This window comes from Juglans microcarpa x Juglans regia, chromosome 5D, assembly GCF_004785595.1.
Source record: "Juglans microcarpa x Juglans regia isolate MS1-56 chromosome 5D, Jm3101_v1.0, whole genome shotgun sequence".
Classification (NCBI taxonomy): domain Eukaryota; kingdom Viridiplantae; phylum Streptophyta; class Magnoliopsida; order Fagales; family Juglandaceae; genus Juglans; species Juglans microcarpa x Juglans regia.
The window spans coordinates 33,898,529-33,915,630 of record NC_054602.1 but is presented as its reverse complement, the minus strand read 5'-3'; the positions used below and the strand labels follow the sequence as shown (position 1 = coordinate 33,915,630).

The 17,102-nt window shown below is 35.1% G+C and overlaps 2 protein-coding genes across 3 annotated transcripts; both read right to left on the bottom strand.

Annotated features, from left to right (window-relative positions):
* Positions 1 to 1,402: 1,402 nt before the first annotated feature.
* Positions 1,403 to 15,639, bottom strand: LOC121264610 (ERBB-3 BINDING PROTEIN 1). 2 transcript variants are annotated; one of them, XM_041167873.1, is made up of 11 exons: positions 15,629 to 15,639; positions 7,527 to 7,535; positions 7,229 to 7,329; positions 6,995 to 7,079; positions 6,708 to 6,857; positions 6,409 to 6,562; positions 2,645 to 2,860; positions 2,194 to 2,330; positions 2,009 to 2,100; positions 1,743 to 1,922; positions 1,403 to 1,621 (listed from the first exon to the last, which is right to left on the bottom strand). In XM_041167873.1, exons 3-11 carry the CDS (start codon positions 7,317 to 7,319, stop codon positions 1,539 to 1,541), a joined length of 1,188 nt encoding a protein of 395 aa, XP_041023807.1. In that variant the 5' UTR covers positions 7,320 to 7,329; positions 7,527 to 7,535; positions 15,629 to 15,639; the 3' UTR covers positions 1,403 to 1,538. The 2 variants fall into 2 exon arrangements, with proteins under 2 accessions (XP_041023807.1, XP_041023806.1); XM_041167872.1 differs by lacking the exon at positions 15,629 to 15,639 and having other exon boundaries at positions 7,229 to 7,347; positions 7,450 to 7,628.
* Positions 10,819 to 14,099, bottom strand: LOC121264611 (mitochondrial succinate-fumarate transporter 1). Its single transcript, XM_041167874.1, has 2 exons — positions 13,417 to 14,099; positions 10,819 to 11,516 (listed from the first exon to the last, which is right to left on the bottom strand). Exons 1-2 carry the CDS (start codon positions 13,816 to 13,818, stop codon positions 10,980 to 10,982), a joined length of 939 nt encoding a protein of 312 aa, XP_041023808.1. The 5' UTR covers positions 13,819 to 14,099; the 3' UTR covers positions 10,819 to 10,979.
* Positions 15,640 to 17,102: the final 1,463 nt, after the last annotated feature.

Sequence of the window (17,102 nt, the reverse complement as noted above, 5' to 3'; positions counted from 1 at the left end):
TAGCAATCCACCTGTCCTAATAAGGGATGGGTGGGCAACCCACTTAAGGCATAGGTGCAAACATGTAGCTCAAGCTATTCTTCTCTAAACAGGCAAGTTGTAGGCGAATATCCAATGCGTTAGATTTTCACTCATCTGTCATTTAGATATATATATATAAAGAAAAATTCTTCTTATCAACTACTATTCACCACTCTACACCTTATGAAAAATACTCTCATATCTTATGAAAAAACTATAGGTGTGAAATGTGAGAATGAATAATAACTGATGCATATTAAATCCCAAATATAAAACTACATATTTCTACCATTCGCCCTTTTCTTTCCCTTCCAATCGTAGTTTCTTCCCTTCCAGCCACGACTCTTTTTTCTCATGTCTATTTTCTCTTCTTGTTTTACTTCTTTCTCATCCTCTACTCCATTCCACTCCACATATCCGCAATTATGGGTCTCTACACAGACTCATGGCCTCAGTGCACAGTTATTTTTTGCCCGGATTTGAAACATTTTAGATCTCTGGATTTATTTTTGGATTTGTATTTTTTTATCTCTAAGCTTTAGATTTGTTGGTCTAAGGTTTGTATGTCTATTGCTACATATAGCCCTAGAATGTGTCAGTCTTGTGCTGGACCTTGGAAGAGAGCGTGATTTGTAGTGAAAAATAATTTTTTGAGTCGTGCTGTACAGAAGCTACACACCCTGCACACCACTTCAAAACATGTGATTTCACTTTCTACCCGCATATTTCATTAAATATATTTCATGAAATATGAGAGTAAAATGATATAATCACAAATTTTTAAATAGTGTGCAAGAGTATAGAACTTACATTTAGAATTTTTCTTTCAAAAATGGCATAAATGTGTGACCACCATGCTCACAATTAAAAACACGGGTGGGTTTTTGGGAAACAAAATATTTAGCCATAAAAGTAAATACAAAGCTAACATTTCTTAATGTGACAAGTTAGATTGTAAAAATCATATTAAAGCCATATTTTATTTTGGTAAGATCTCTTTATAATTATAGCACATCTTTAGACAAAAAACTAATAAACTGATACTAGTGACATAAGTAATAATTGTAGATCCTAAAAATTCCCCCAATGGCACAAATTGCCCAAGTTAGACAAATTCCTAGACCTGCACATCCCTATTACTGCCCCATGTTAGAAGGCATCTTAAATAATTAATGTCCATCATCTTAAGTCAAGGTTCAACGTAATCCCCACCACAGAATGGGGACCCGAATTACCAAATATTCATTTTGAGCCTCCGATTATGACTTCTACTCATTGAGTGACAACATTTTTTTGTGCTGACCGAAGCTAACATTCTGTGCTTCTAAATTAATTGTCCAAGAAAGTAAGAGAAATTGAAAAGATACACATAGGGCGTATATGCAGGAAATCACATGTAGGATTCATGTCTAAACACTATAATAGACCAACTCATATCCAACCTGATACAATGGAGCGGACAAAGTACCAAAATTGACGAGGGGGTGGTTGAAAAATGAAAAGGGGGTGAAAAAGACTCATTCTTGGGAAGCAGCACCATTTGTAGCAGTATCCATAAGCTCGGCTTCTGTTGACTCCTCAGTTTTGTCTCCTTTTTTACCTGAGAGCACGCAAGAAATCCCAATAACAATCCACCAAATTTAATCCACAAAGAATGGCTCAAAATTAATGAAGTTCTAGTCTACGGATGGATGGATAATCGGAGTCATGTTCCAGCTTACCTTTCTTCTTCTTTCCACCACCTTTCTTCTTCGTCTTTGTGCCCAAGGCTAACCAGGACTTGATTTCGGGATCATCTATTGTCTTTGTGGGCTGCAGCTCCTGCAGAGGATGAGATGTAATTCGATCTGACCCATTTGGCATTAATAGAACTGTGAATTTGATGTGTGCAACCAAATCATCTGCAAAAACAACAATCCATTGGAGTATTATCAGATCATCTCATTACCAACTCTGCATCATTCCAACCTAGATAGAAGTTTCTTACCAGGCTTCTCGTGAAGAACGGGATATGGCTGTAAGAGTTCATGATTAACACATTCCACCAAACCCAGCCGAGCTCTCTTCTCCTCCAGAGCCCTATTGGAAATAAACTCCATATGCACTATGAAAAAGGTCGAAGAATACAGGACAAAGATAATATTAAAGATATTCTATGAAGGCACAGCATACCTAGCAGTGAACGGCATGATAGGAAATTTCTGATTTATTTCACTGAAAATAAACCTAGAAGCTTTCATCTTCAAGTGGTAGTTCCTGTCAACAGCTCTCTTATAAATAGTTGTCTGCTTCTCATCCAAGAGCTTAGGCTGCATGTTCCATAAAGTAGATTTGACAGCTTAAAATATAAAAAAGTTGGCAAAAATGGCATTTTAGATTGGATAAATATCCCCTAAAACTCTTATCCAAACTTCAAGAAAAAAAAAAGGAGGCCCACCTTTAAAAAAAAAAAAGATTTTTTCATGTGGATCCCAAATTTGCTCACTTTTTTCCAAAGAGAGTAAGCATGCAGGGCTTGCACACCCTAAGACTGCACAAATAATTTCTCTTACGAATTTCTTGTGCAGCATTCAATGTTCAACAAATGGAATCTAAATAGAGTTAGGTTAATATCCACAATTACCTTCCCTTCACCCGTGCTTGTTACAATATCAATAGCATAAACTTCATTCTCCTCAAATTCTGCATCATCAACTCTGGTCTCTGGAGCAGATACACTCAGTACAACCTTGTTACCATCTATAACAAACTGCTTCAGTTGATGGCTAAGAACACCTTCAACAATTTTGCAGTCATAAGCAGCGGCAACCTTCTGAATAGCATCAGTTACATCTTTGTTCTGCCAAGGAAACAGAGATTAATCAACAAATTGATTAAAGGAGAAGTAGATGGGAAGTCTGCTTTACTTGTAAAAATATACTAATAATAATCGCTAGATTTAAATTACTCAAAAGAAAAGGCAGAAGAAGAACAAGTACTATACATCCATCAGTTAATATCATCCATATTTTTATATAAGCATCAAGCACTAAATCCAAACATTAAGCACTAAACCTTTCATGGATCGGACAAAGAAAAAATGAATCCCTTAATAAAGTACCTATGTTATGAACAATAAAATATAAGCGTACATATCCATGCAAGTATCCATATAACAACAGCATATTTTAACATCATCAACAAAGTTGCCCATCTTAATCAATAAATGAGCACTGGAGATCCTAAGTAAATGGAAACACATGTTATTCTATCTAAACCAATGAAAACATCAAACACGAACGAAGTGGACGTCAAATATACTTAACAAAAAGAAATATACAGTCCGAACGACAGATTTGAAAGCTTGGATCGTTAGCAGAGGATAGGATTTTAGACAAATAGTGTTCACGGTAGTAATTCAGGAAGACTGTCAACCCAAAAATAGACCAATCAGAGGAATTCTGATCAGTCAGGAGCCTGCCTCACTTGGACATCATTTGCTGGCATTCATAGGCAATCATCATATAGGAAGATTAGATCACGTAATGAAGATCCTAGTCCTATAAGCCTTTCTGAAAATAGAACCCTAGACCACCACTTCTAAGAGGGGGAAAAAAAACAATTCTGGCGGGTGAACAAGACTTTTTCAGTGACTTGAATTCAATATTGCATCAAAAGAAAGAAAATAATTCAACTAGCTTTTTTCAATCACAAATTTTCTATTACAAGCTGCACAATAGCGCTTACAGAAGCTGATAAAATCCCAGTGAAAATTATCACTCACAAAGGAAGAGAATACTATGCAAATCAAATGGGCAAAAAATGATTCTCTATCAGTGTAACTATGACAATAAAGGAGGCTTCATTGGAGTTTATCCGTAGCCCATGATAATTATTCATCATCTAGAGATCATGTCAAACAGAAGATTAAAATAACCTCAAATATAGAGGTTAAATGAAAACAATACGACATTGCTTCACAGCTTCGAATCCTCACCAACACATACGATTAATTTTCAGTTCAGAAAGAGTAAATTGTCCCCGAGGAAAAGTAATATCCCACATCAACTAAGTGCAAGAAAACAAAATTTATACCCAAATCAAAGGTCCTAATGATTTTGGACTGATTTAGCCAACATGGGGGGAATAGAATTTGAAGACAAAAAGATGTCCAACAGAAGCACCCCAAGCATGGCCAGTCGCAATATAGGCAACAGGGAAAAGAGGAAATCAATAACCCATCAATCACCACAGCAAAGTTGCCTTAAGTTTTAATGTTTTGGCATCATCTTATAGTTATTTTGATTTGATTCTTTCAGTTATGAAATGACAACTTTTTGTGTAACAAAACAAGGCCAACAATACCCAAATCAAAGTTGTCCTAATGATTTTGAACCGATTTAGCCAACATGGGGGAATAGAATTTGACAACAAAAAGGCATCCACCAGAAGTACCCCAAGCATGGCCAGACACAATATAGGCAACAGGGAAAAGAGGAAATCAACAAGCCATCGATCACCTCGGCAAAGTTGCCTTAATTTTTAATGTTTTGGCATCATCTTATAGTTATTTTGCTTTGATTCTTTCAGTTATGAAATTATAACTCTTTTTGTAACAAAACAAGGCCTACAATACCCAAATCAAAGTTGCCCTAATGATTTTGAACCGATTTAGCCAACATGGGGGAATAGAATTTGACAATAAAAAGGTTTCCACCAGAAGCACCCCAAGCATGGCCAGACACAATATAGGCAACAGGGAAAAGAGGAAATCAACAAGCCATTGATCACCTCGGCAAAGTTGCCTTGTTTTTAATGTTTTGAAATCATCGTAGAGAAATTGTGCTTTGATTCAAAACGATAACTGCATGTGAAACAAAATATAACTCCCATCTTAACCGCTTGTGCTCTCTCTCTCATGCACACAAATGGGAACTTTCAAAAACACGGGAACCTTAAAAAAAGTCAATTTGACAGCATTTTCGCAACTACAATGGAAACTTCACAAGACAATTCAACAATTTTTTCATTTAGGCTCAATGAGTACTAGCCTTTTTTTATGATGTGGAACAGACCTCACCCAGACACAGCCTTCTAGATCCACCATTAGAGACAAAATCACGGAAATATGACCCCACCAACCAGAACTACAATGAGTACTAGCGTATGAAAAGGCAGAGAGACTAATACTAATCCAGGAAGTCAATCCCAAAATAAATGGAGGTTTTCACAAGTGTCATGAGGCATAGCATTCCCCCTATCAGAGTAACTATGACAAAAGCTTCATCTGGATGTATATCCATGGCTTATTACAGAAGTTCATCATTTAGGGGAAACCAAGAACTAAACAAACAATTTCCAATTTTAAAATGGGAGAGAGAAATTTGTTACTAAACCAAAAAACAAATTTTGGGATGGAATAATACTACATTTGAAATGAGCTAGTCATAAGAAAACGATAAGAAAAAATAACGTGATACAAAAGATTTTATAAATTCTCAACTTTATCACGGAAAGAAATGTTTGGAGGTACCACAAATTAAATGAAACTTCTTTTTGATAAGTTCCACAAATTAAATGAAACTATGATAGGTTTGGCAAGTGGGATGAGACACAAAATTCTCATCTCATCTCATCATTACAACTTTTTCAAATTCCCACAAAAATATAATAAACAATTCAACTTTTTCAAATCTCAATTCAACTTTTCAAATCTCAAAATAATAATAATATTAGAAAATAAAATTTTAAACTTCCATCTTTTTTTTTTTTTATTTTTTTTTTATTTTTTATTTTTTATGTCGGGGAACCTCTCCAATGCAGGGCCCTTCGGACCCACCCTTACAGAGTAAACCCCGGTCCCGTGTACCGCACCTTCAAAAGTTTCCATACACGGAACTAGTTAAATCGCTGGTTTTTCACCGAGGGGTGTGGCTGCAAGAGATTGTTTGCACCGAAGGGGATTTGAACCTTGGACCTGGGGGAGCATACCCCCAAGCCCAAGACCTTTATCACTTGAGCCAACCCCTAGGGGTTTTAAACTTTCATCTAAAACCAAAAATTCTCATCTCACTATCTAAAAGCAGAGTAAAGGATGAATTAAACAACCCGAGAACGTGCCTAAAAGCAGAGAAATTGATGAACCAAAAGTACAAGCAAGACAAAAGCCTCACTTGAAGTTTTTTAAATAACTTCTATGATAACGCAACTCATAAGAGCACTTGGAAATCAACATCATAGCAGAATCTGTTCAGCATATGTGGAGTAAGATTTTGAAAGCGTGCATAAGTTTAATACAAGAACATAAATAAAACTTGTATCTCATAAAAAATCTCAAATTCCATATAGGCATAAAAATAAAAGTCTCATATCCTAGGAGTACAATAGATAAACTATACTTATAGATACCTTTCTTCCCGGCCTCACAAGCCTCAAAGCAACCTCTGCAGCAGTATTAGCAGCAGCAATTACATCAGCTGCCCTCCCAGTAACTGGACCTTCCTGAAGAACATGAGTATGTGCCACCACAGCAATAAAACCATCTATATGGCAACCGATATCACTGTATCCAGAAAAATAGAACCGTCGTACTGAGAAATTACCAAGAATTAATTCGTTGTGTTTAGCATCATGAACACAACGTTTAAACTATTATGTTTAATTGAGATAATTTCTTTTAAAGAAATAGAGAGAGAGAGAAAGCTTACATCTTTAACATATCACTCTCTTCCAACACAGTCTCGTCGCTGGCAAGCGGAGAAAAATGACAGATAGTGTTGTTTACAGAAATGCAAGTTGGGAAAGCAACGCCCCTCTCGATCTTCTTCTTAACATTCTTGTACATGTTGCCAGCTTGCCTTCATTTTTATACACACACCAGGACCCACATATCATCACACAGAGAATTACTGAAGGCAAGATTACAACCTTGAAGACGCAAGCACAATGAAATAACAAACTTTTCATTTCAGAAAAATGAAAAAAAAAATCTCACTCTCTGATGTACGAATCAGCCTTCTCGCAAATGTCTACAATCTTGACCTTAGGTTTGCATTCGGATACAACTAGCTGCAAAGCCTCTGCAGATTTCCAAATCTTTTATCAGTGTATACGACAATCAAACAACAAAATAGAAGAGTCTATAAACGAACTAAGCCATAATTATAATAATAAACAAGCAAGAAATATTTATATATATATAAATGAAGACGGAGAGAGAGGGTGGTACTGTTAACGATCTCGGCGGCGCTCTTGTATTTCGTGACGACTTCAGGAGAAGTAAGATCCAACTCCTTCTCCTCCCTCTCGTCGTCCGACATCGTTACGAAGCTTCAGAACCTCCTGCAACTGAAATTTGAGAAGGAAAATGAAAACATGGAACCAAGAACCATAAAATGATAGAAAGAAACCAGAATTGGTTGCCGAACAAAGAGCATCAGATAGTTTTACACTGGAAAATTTTGAAAGAACGAAAGACCAGGACTTGCACGTATGAACTTGACGGGCGATGGAGGGAATAAGGTAGAATTTGGGAACTAGGGTTTATCAGAGAAAATAATAAGAAAATACAAGTACTGGTAACAGAATGAAAGTTGGCTCACTAGAAGCTGCTAGGGTTACGAGCACCTTGCGCAACGTTGTCTTATATAGGGATTGGTGTGTTAAATAAGCTTGGCCGTGGCCCCGTCCTTCTATATATAAATAGTAAGTTTTTATACAAATTCATTACATCACACATTCATATAATCTAATTTAAAAAATAAATTTTAAAATTTAAATCTTATAAATTAAATTATGCTTGTAAATAGTATATAGTATGGGTTCGTTTGGATAGGAAAATGAGATAATTTTAGATAAGTTGAATAAAATATTATTAAAATATTATTTTTTAATATTATTATTATTTTGAGATTTGAAAAAATTAAATTATTTATTATATTTTGTATAGAAATTTGAAAAAATTATAATGATGAAATGAGATGAGATTGATTGAGAATATTTCTATATCCCAAAGGAGCCTAAATATGTTTATATAAGAGCATCCTTATTGACTTGGCCAAATGAAGAGGTTGGCTAAAATTTGCATAATTGATGTCAAAAACATTCTACATTGAATTGGATAAATCTAAATAATTTAGACTTTTACTGCAGTGGTTGGCCAAATATAGAGAACCACAATTGATTCACCAAACATTAAAATATTAGTTTATCACTCAAAGCAAAAATATTATTTAGTTCGTAATTAAGAAGTTTAGATAGAATTTTAAATGAGTTTAATCAAATATTTTTTTGTTATTAGCATTAAATGAGTTTTGAAAATATGCTTTTTTTTTAATATTAATTTAATTAGAATATAATTATTATTAATATTTAATTGATCGAAATACAAAATGTGATAAAAATAAATTAAATAAAAAAATTATTAAATTAATAATATTTTATTATTATATAAAAAGTGAATGGATATAAAGATTGAATTTAAATAGAATAGATAAATATAAAAAAGTGTGATATTAACTAAATTTTAAAAATATAAAAAGAAATACACCTAAAAGTGTAAAAAAGTTTTTTTTTTTTTTTTTTAGGAAGCTGCTAGCCTGCTACACCCACCGAGAAGTCTCACCAAACGTTGTAAAACGTTGTAAATTGTTTTTTGTTTTTTTGGTTTTTACTTTTCTTTCAAACATTTTCTTAAACTCTTTGAACAATTAAAAAAAAATTACAGTCATTAAAAACATTTCTTTAACCATTAAATTATAATAATAATAAATGGTTGGTAGCTTCTTTTTTTTTTTTTTTTCTATAGTGGCATTTCCCTTTTTTTTATTCTAATAACATCTACTTTTTTATCTTAAAATTTGTACTAACATTATTAGTCAAAATAAAAAAAAATTAGTAGATAGATGCTCTCATAAGGAAGTCATAGCTTAATGACTTTCCTTACCCCTAGAGACATGGCATTAGAAAATAGATATGCATAGAGATAACGGAGATATTCTTTTTCATTTGAGTCTTGTTCTCGTAAGCCGCAGAAATATGACCTGACGATTATTGCTCACGGTGGCAAGTTATAACGCTAAGCCATCTCCTCCAATGATAATAATTAACGTATTTTCCTTTAAAAAAAAATATTAACGTTCAATGTAAGAACTTATAAAAATTCGAATAATATATTGATTCTATTTTGGTAGTTTGATTGTCTAAAAATCAACAACTTTTAATATTTTTCTCCTTATTTTAAACGAGATTTCAATACCCAAAAATATGAGATATGAAATTCAATTATTCAAGGCACCATTAATATGAGATTTATCTGACTTTATAAGGAAATATATCTGTGGAGGATAAAATATTGGCATGTTCAAAGCTAGACCAGCCTATCAAGCCACACTAGAGGACAAAATGGAGAGAAATATAGTAGCAGACAAGAAGTGATTATAGGTGTAAGAGGTGTAAGAGGAGGGAATCAGAAGGAAATGGAAAAAGGAAGGGATGCTCAGACATGCTAAGGGTCAAACCTCACCTCCGCTGACAGACACGCAAAGGGATCGATCACATCATGGCAGGCAGGCACACATAATGGGGGTTGAGATAAAAGGAAGGGATCAGATGACTAACAGGGTGACTCTTCTTCTTCAACCTCTCGAGAAAGACATTTTTTCCAGCAAGAAGATATACAGCTTTCTTTGTACAGTAAAAAATGAGAAGTCATGAGAGATTGTAAACAAGTATATTATAGTAAATTTTTCCTCCCAGAACGTCCGTGGACTAGACAACATGTCGAATCACGCAAATCTGTGTGTCTCTCTCTTATTTTCTCTGCACTTATTTTTCATTTACAATCATGGACATAAGCATTAACACCATACAGCAGCACCGGAACATTGTCGAAGGCTCTAAATAACACTGATCAAAACCCAAGTCAACCGGTAGGCCGTGAATGACTTTTTCTCTCGTTTTGACATGTTGTACAATTTTTGGGGTGAGATAAAAGGAAGGGATCGGATGACTAACGGGGTGACTCTTCTTCTTCAACCTCTCGAGGAAGACATTTTTTCCAGCAAGAAGATATATAACTTTCTTTGTACAATAAGAAATGAGAAGCCATGAGAGATTGTAAACAAATATATTATAGTACATTTTTCCTCCTCGAACGTCCGTAGACGTAGGCAACATGTCGAACCACGTAAATCTGTGTCTCTCTCTCTCTTATTTTCTCTGCACTTATTTTCTATTTACAATCATAAACGTACGCATTAACACCCTACAGCAGCATCGAAACATTGTCGGAGGCTCTAAACAACACCAATCAAGACCCAAGTCAATCGGTAGGCCATGAATGACTTTTTCTCTCATTCTGACCTGTTATACAATTTTTCCCGCATCAATAATATCTATTGAGAATTTCTAGTAACTATTAAATATTATATCATTAAAAAAAAACTATTAAATGTTATGCTCTCGCTTAATGCAAATTATTAGGCGCAATTCTGTCCGTCCCTCAACAGTCACAAGCTATACGTTCCTCCCACCTTATCTCCTTCCCCTCCTCCAAAAGCACGGCACCCACCTCTCTCTTCCCCCCTACCGGAAAATACTGAATACTGATGTGATTAGTGTTGATGTTTTTAGTTTTCCTGCTAATGATGGATAATAGTTTTCATACCAACTATATACCCAAAAATTGATGGACGTTAAATAGTGTATCAATAAATGGATTGTCCCGAAACGATGTTAAAGAGAGAAATATCTTAGACATCTGCATCCTCGAACCAATTCCTCGACAACATCAAATGCCTAGGACTAATACAAAACAGATTTCCGGAGTGAGGGATTGTTCACTCTCGTCCCCAATTATTGATTTAAGTTTGAAACTGGCGTTGACCGTAAGAACTAAAATTTGTCGAAAGCAACTATCCAAAATTCCATGCCTGCAACGGAATTGAAAACTAGTACGAGCAAAATAACGTGAATGATAACTACAAATGTGCTCTGCGGATATATCTACCCTCATAAAAACCAATCACTTGGTCAGCCACAGTCCACATTATAGCCTGGCCAGGAGGAATCCTCATGAGCCGGGGCAAAAGTCCTTTCCACAACGCACGAAGCCCTTCCTCTGCATATATGGTTCTGATGGCATGGATCATACCTTTGTACTTCACCCCACCCCCAACCTTGCTCTGGGCCATCAGCCTTGTTTTCACAACATCAAATGGTCCGGTGCAGACAGGACCTGCAGTACCCGCAAGAAATCCCGATATCATAGACTGCCATGGTAGGAGGACTTTCCCATCACCTTCATGTTTTTTCCACAAGAGTACATCAAATGCATTTTTGGCCGTAAACATGGCAGCCTGGTTAGTCCCATTTCGCATGACAGTCGGAGCAGCACCTGCCCAGAGCCCAAGGAACCCTTCTTCTCGGATGATCATGCGAGCACAGTGCAAAGGACCCTTATACTTCAGAAGCTCGGGACTCAAACCTCTCTGTTGCTGCAATCTAATTTTGACCACCTGCACCAAAAATCCCGGATTTTCTCATAGGACACAGAATGTAATAATATAAGTAATGCCTGTAAGCTAGGAGTCCATTCATTCCATCCAAATATAAAAAGTAACGTAGTACCTCCTAATGTATCCCTATCACCAAAAGTAGACTTCATTTAAGCATACAACATACCATGTCAAATTGAGCAGAATTTACAAAAAACTTGTCATTTATACATATATCTTACCCTGGGGGAAACTTAGCCAATCTCCACGTGATCTTGTGGGGAAGTGCTGGTTGACATGGTAAGTTTTATGTCGAGATGCATTTCAAACAAGACAAGGAAGAAGAAGAATTGGATGTGAATGAGAAAGAGATAAAGGGATTCTTCTCTTTGTTTTCCTATAAGTAAGAATGGGACACTTGGATGAAAAATCCATCCCATACCTGATGTTGCACCCATGTAGTGAAGACCAACATGGATTATCGACCAATTAGCACACATGCGCAATGAAAAGAGACTTAAATAGGTGCACCTAAAGACATGTATTATAGTATCACGATTGGATTAGTGGACATCAAGTATAACAAAGTCTGGTAATCCGATTCTGAAATCATTCTCCATTTGGATCGTGATCTAAAAAATAAATGGAGAAGGCTTGAGAATAATTAAGGAAGTGTTTCATTTTCTTAAGCATAAACATTTTTTTTAAAGCAAGAGAAATTTTAATAATGATGGAAAGAGATATTACACCCGGAAAAAAAGGAATTAATATTTATAGTAACAATATTAATTCTCTATTGTTTTTAGGATTCAAATGTACTCAAATACAACAGAATCTTTACTTGATATACGAGTCTAATTCCATTGTGATAATAACTTATTCTTTAGGGATGAATAGCATGTATTGACTTAATTTTAAGCAATTTAGAACAAAAAATGGCATAATTTCCTCTTCATTCGCAAAACTAGACCAAATTTATGGCGCCAAATGAGTTGATTTCACCTTTACCATTCTACGTTTGGATATTATGGAGAAGGAATCAAGTACATTAGAAAGCTTAGAGATAACAAACAAAGCTCGAGATCCAAACAAAGCCTAAGAAGAACCTAGCAGGTGCATGCATCAACCTTATTCAACCCTAAGCAATCCAAGATTTGGAAATTATACCAAATCAAATAAATAATAAATTAGAAAACGTACATTGAGCCAAAGACATGTGGCCTGGTTGACATAACCTCCGGCCTCCAAAATGGAGGTTTGGAGTTTGATATCCCTCACCCAAATAAATAAAACAAACAAAATGTACATTGAGATTTAAAAAAAAAAAAAAATTGCAAGAGACTAATAATGACATGTTTGGGACATGGGAAGAGACATAAAATTCTCATCTCATCTCATTTTATCTCATCACATCTTATTTCTAAACATAATCTTTTTTTTTACAAGTAAGAATCTTTATTAATGTGAATGAAACTAAGCAATGCCCAAATACACAAGAAGTATGCAAAGTGAGACATCTAATTACATTCTACTAGGCTAAAAAAAAGATAAAAACTGAACTTTCCCTTTCTTCAATACAATAATAGAAAACCATTGAAAAAGAGAGAATACAAAAAAATTTCAGATTTACCTCGTTGTATGTTCCTTGTTGTTCAAACTAATCATTATAACATTTTCAAATTTGTAAATAAAAAATCATTCTAACTTTTTCAAATTCTCAAAAATTAATATTATAAAATTATATTCTTCTAATATTTTAATTTTATAATATTTTTTATTCAATTTTTTTTTCTTTTTCAAAAAACTAAAAAATATTCAACTCAAACAATTTTACTATTATTCACAAACTATTTTATTTCTATTCACAGAATTCTCATTTCATCTCGCTCTTCAAGCAACCTTAAAATTGTCTTCACCATACCTCAAATGGCGTAACAATAACAAGAGCCTCAAGAACCCCAGCACCAAACCCGGAGAGTAGCCGCCCACGGTTGCTGAGCTTTCCCGTCTCGGAGTCCTTAAACGCGGACTGGAGCACAGCATTGGAGCCCATCCGAAGCGCATACTTGAGGGTCAGGTGCGTGGCGAACGGGGTCAAGCCCTTCCAGAGAGCCCGCACACCTTCGGTGCGCACAATCGTGGTACCGCAGTGGATAATCCCCTTGTAGGTCCCAGAGCGGTCGAGCTGTAGCCTGGTTTTGATGACGTCAATGGGCTGCAGACAAGAAGCCTCCACGACTCCACCGAGCGAGCCGGATAAGGCTTTCACGTAAGGTGGGATCGTTTTCATGGGGGTTCCCTGCGGTTGATCTTGCTTATTCATGGTTTGGGATTAGCCTTCGATTAGGGGTTGAGATTTGAGAAATTGAAACTCTTTAGGGTTTTGAAAGGGAGGGGCGGAGAAGAAAGAAGCAGGAAAAGAGAGCTGCGTTTTGTCTTCTTCCTTGTCCAATGGACCACTCCTCCCGGAAAAGGAGGCAGGAACCTCTCGGCTATGGGGTTGGCTCTCTTAAGCAAAGAAGCGGCCCATGTGACACACGTGGCAAGATTGTGGTTGCTGAGCTGTAAACTGTACGGTGTCCACGCCAACTTGGACTATCGGTTTCCGAGCAGATTATTGTAATGCATACGTGACGCGGAAGATGGAAGTTAAGCAGTTTAATTATTATATGAAAAATGCTGAATACAATGGTCTTGGGATCCAGTATCGGTGTGTAACCGTGTGTTAGTTAGAGGTTAATGAAACGGTTCGTTTCATTTGAAATAATAGAATTGAGCCCGTTGCTCACTTGGAAATCCAAATGATCTCCTCATATCCTTCCTCTAAAACTGAGCTTCTCTATCAAAAGTCAAGTCTTGAGCTCGTGGACTGAAACTAATCTTCTCCATCTTCATCTTTGTCAGGTTCGTCTCCTTTGATCTTCTCCATCTCTGCATATCTTCTGAGCTTCTGGATCTCCGCATCTCCTTTGATCCTCTTCCTGTTGCTGCTCCAAGCCGCAGAACCACTAAACCACGACAACCACTGTTAGCCAACGGCATCGAAGACCCACGTTGATGAAGACTCAGCCACTGTGGCTCACAAAGGAAAAAAAAAAATCTTCCTAATCTCCTTCATTTGTTTGGACTTCAAAACCCTTTTCATCTTTCTCTCTCTCGTACGCACTGCACCCCATTTTCTCTTGGGAGCATTTTCTCGATTTTTGACTCAAGCATTTAGTGTTAACGATTCACAATCTCTCTCCATTTTGTTCACCGATCAAAGCCAATAATTTTTCTATGTAATATCTATGCAAACTACAACAAATAAACGTGAGTCTCCTCTCATTGGGAACAACTCACATGATATTTACAGTTCAATGTAGAGTCATTTGTGAGATTTTAGCAGATCTATTTACTGGATCTAGCTACTTTGTTCGAATAATATACCTTAAACCAGATGCTGAAGTCGCTCTCTCCCCACGACGATGAACGGCCGACGGAAATGGATTTACCAGTGGTTGAAAATCAGTAGCTCTCACACAAAAATGAAACGAGGAGAAAAAAAGATTACCACAGACCAGACGAGGAGAGCTTGAAGCTTGGGATCCAATAGCTCTCACACGACCTATTTCATTTCACTTCCCACTTTCTTCCTTCTTCTTTTTTTAAATTAAAAAAGATGACGTGGCATATGCCACGTCATGTGGGGAAGTGGCGGGAACGCAACCCCGGTTGCCCCTAAAACTACTGTTAAAATAAAATAAAATAAGTTATGGGATCGGTCAAATAAATATAGAAAAATGCTACTTTTATCTAATCAATATGTCTAATCAATTTTTTTTAGTTATCTTTTTACTTAATAATTAAAAAAGTGATTGATATATTTTTTATAATTTTCAAAAAATCTTAAAATGATAAAAAATATGAATACAAAAAATAAAAAAATCAATTTAACCTAGCAGTCACTTGAAACGGTGCTAATAACATAGATTGTTAACCCTTTTATATATGTTTAAAAGTTAATTAATTCAATTAAATTTTATATTATATTTTTATTTAAAAATCACTCCTACTGTTTTTGCAAAACAAGAATTTATACACCTTCTCAATTGAGACGTTATCGATTTAGGTAAGATTTTATCAAATTTAACTTTTCAAATTGCTTTTTAGAAGTAATTATGATCATTATTGTAAATAATATTCTAAGACGACCATGTATTTGGTGGAAAAAAAAAAAAAAGTGGATTACTGCTTCTTCAAAGATTTATATGAAAACCTTTATATGAACAATTGAAAAAGGCATTTTATACGGAGAAAGCAAATGTACCTTTAAAATGATAGTATGTAAAATTATTATTCTACGGAGAAAAGATGAGAATTTGGAATCATACTTCATGTCTCAACCTCGACACTAGAAATGAAAAAGAGATAGACAAGATATATGATCATAAAAGATAAAAAATTAAAAAATTAAAAAAAAAAACAAAACAAAACTCATACTAATGACTTACAACGAGTACATTTTTGGTAATTAAGCTTGATCAATTGTGAGTTTTAATAGAAAAGAAAAACTATACAGGAAGATAGTTGAATAACAGACAAGTATTGAGAAGGAAAAAGAGATAAATATCAAAAATCAATTACATATGATCCATTCAATATTGTCGATATTCTCTATTAAATTAATCAACTTTTTTTTAATTGTGGGTTTTTTTTTTTTATTTTTTTTTTATAACTTTAGAAGGATTGAAAGATTTTATTTGGGATCTCTTTAACTAGAGGCCTTAGGAGACAGCCTAAGTTACCTAGTGGATGAATCGGTCGTGAACATACCAAATTAAATCACGTTATTTTGCAAGTCTTTCGTTTATGGTACTCGCTGTAAACCTAGCACTTCCCTTCTATTATGAAATTTTTAAGATAAATTTATTCACCGCTTGTGTTATGGACGACTTGGGATTATGTCAATATTTTGTAGAAATAACAGCCTACGGTATGAGTAATTTAGAATTTTTCCGTCCACTACTGTTAACAAAAAAATGTTAGAATAATTTTAAATAGGGACTTCATTTAATTGCATGTTTTATAAAACGGGTTAGACATATATATATATATAGCTCACAATGGTATTTTATTTTAACCCATTAAATTGAGTAATCATTTAGAATTTATTGCACCTTAGTAATATATGATTATATCCTATTTATATTGTGGTAAAATTACTTATATAGGCCTGGAAACTCAATGGTCTTTATTCTGAAATTTTTATAGATCCATTGAAATTTGAGTCCTTAATGGGAGGACTCCATAAGTTTTCTTTTATAAGAGGTTAGGTCCCTCCTCCTCTCCATATATCTATTGGCTTGCTCCATTGATAGCTGATAATTTGTGAGGAGCAAGGAGGGGAAGATCTGTCTGTCTGCATTCTCCAAACATAGCTTCTGCTGGTACATCTTCACCATTTTCGTATTCTGTATTGGTTCATTCAGATGCTACTTTCTAGCATGTATTTTCGTGCTTTTACATTTGGTATCAGAGCCACCATGCTAAGATTAGAATCTTTCGTAAGAATGAGAGGATGTTCTGTTTTCGGTTTTCTTTTCTCTATGCAAATCGATCGTTCAA

What these genes read in the sequence shown, in the direction of transcription:
- LOC121264610 (XM_041167873.1), bottom strand. Translation starts at nt 7,319, where the DNA reads ATGTCGGACGACGAGAGGGAGGAGAAGGAGTTGGATCTTACTTCTCCT. An exon ending in CAAGCACGGGTGAAGGGAAG is followed by an intron (nt 2,331 to 2,644) that starts GTAATTGTGGAT and finishes TGGAACATGCAG; the next exon opens with CCTAAGCTCTTGGATGAGAA. An exon ending in ATCATGCCGTTCACTGCTAG is followed by an intron (nt 2,101 to 2,193) that starts GTATGCTGTGCC and finishes TATTTCCAATAG; the next exon opens with GGCTCTGGAGGAGAAGAGAG.
- LOC121264611 (XM_041167874.1), bottom strand. Translation starts at nt 13,818, where the DNA reads ATGAATAAGCAAGATCAACCGCAGGGAACCCCCATGAAAACGATCCCA. An exon ending in TTATTGTTACGCCATTTGAG is followed by an intron (nt 11,517 to 13,416) that starts GTATGGTGAAGA and finishes TTTTTGGTGCAG; the next exon opens with GTGGTCAAAATTAGATTGCA.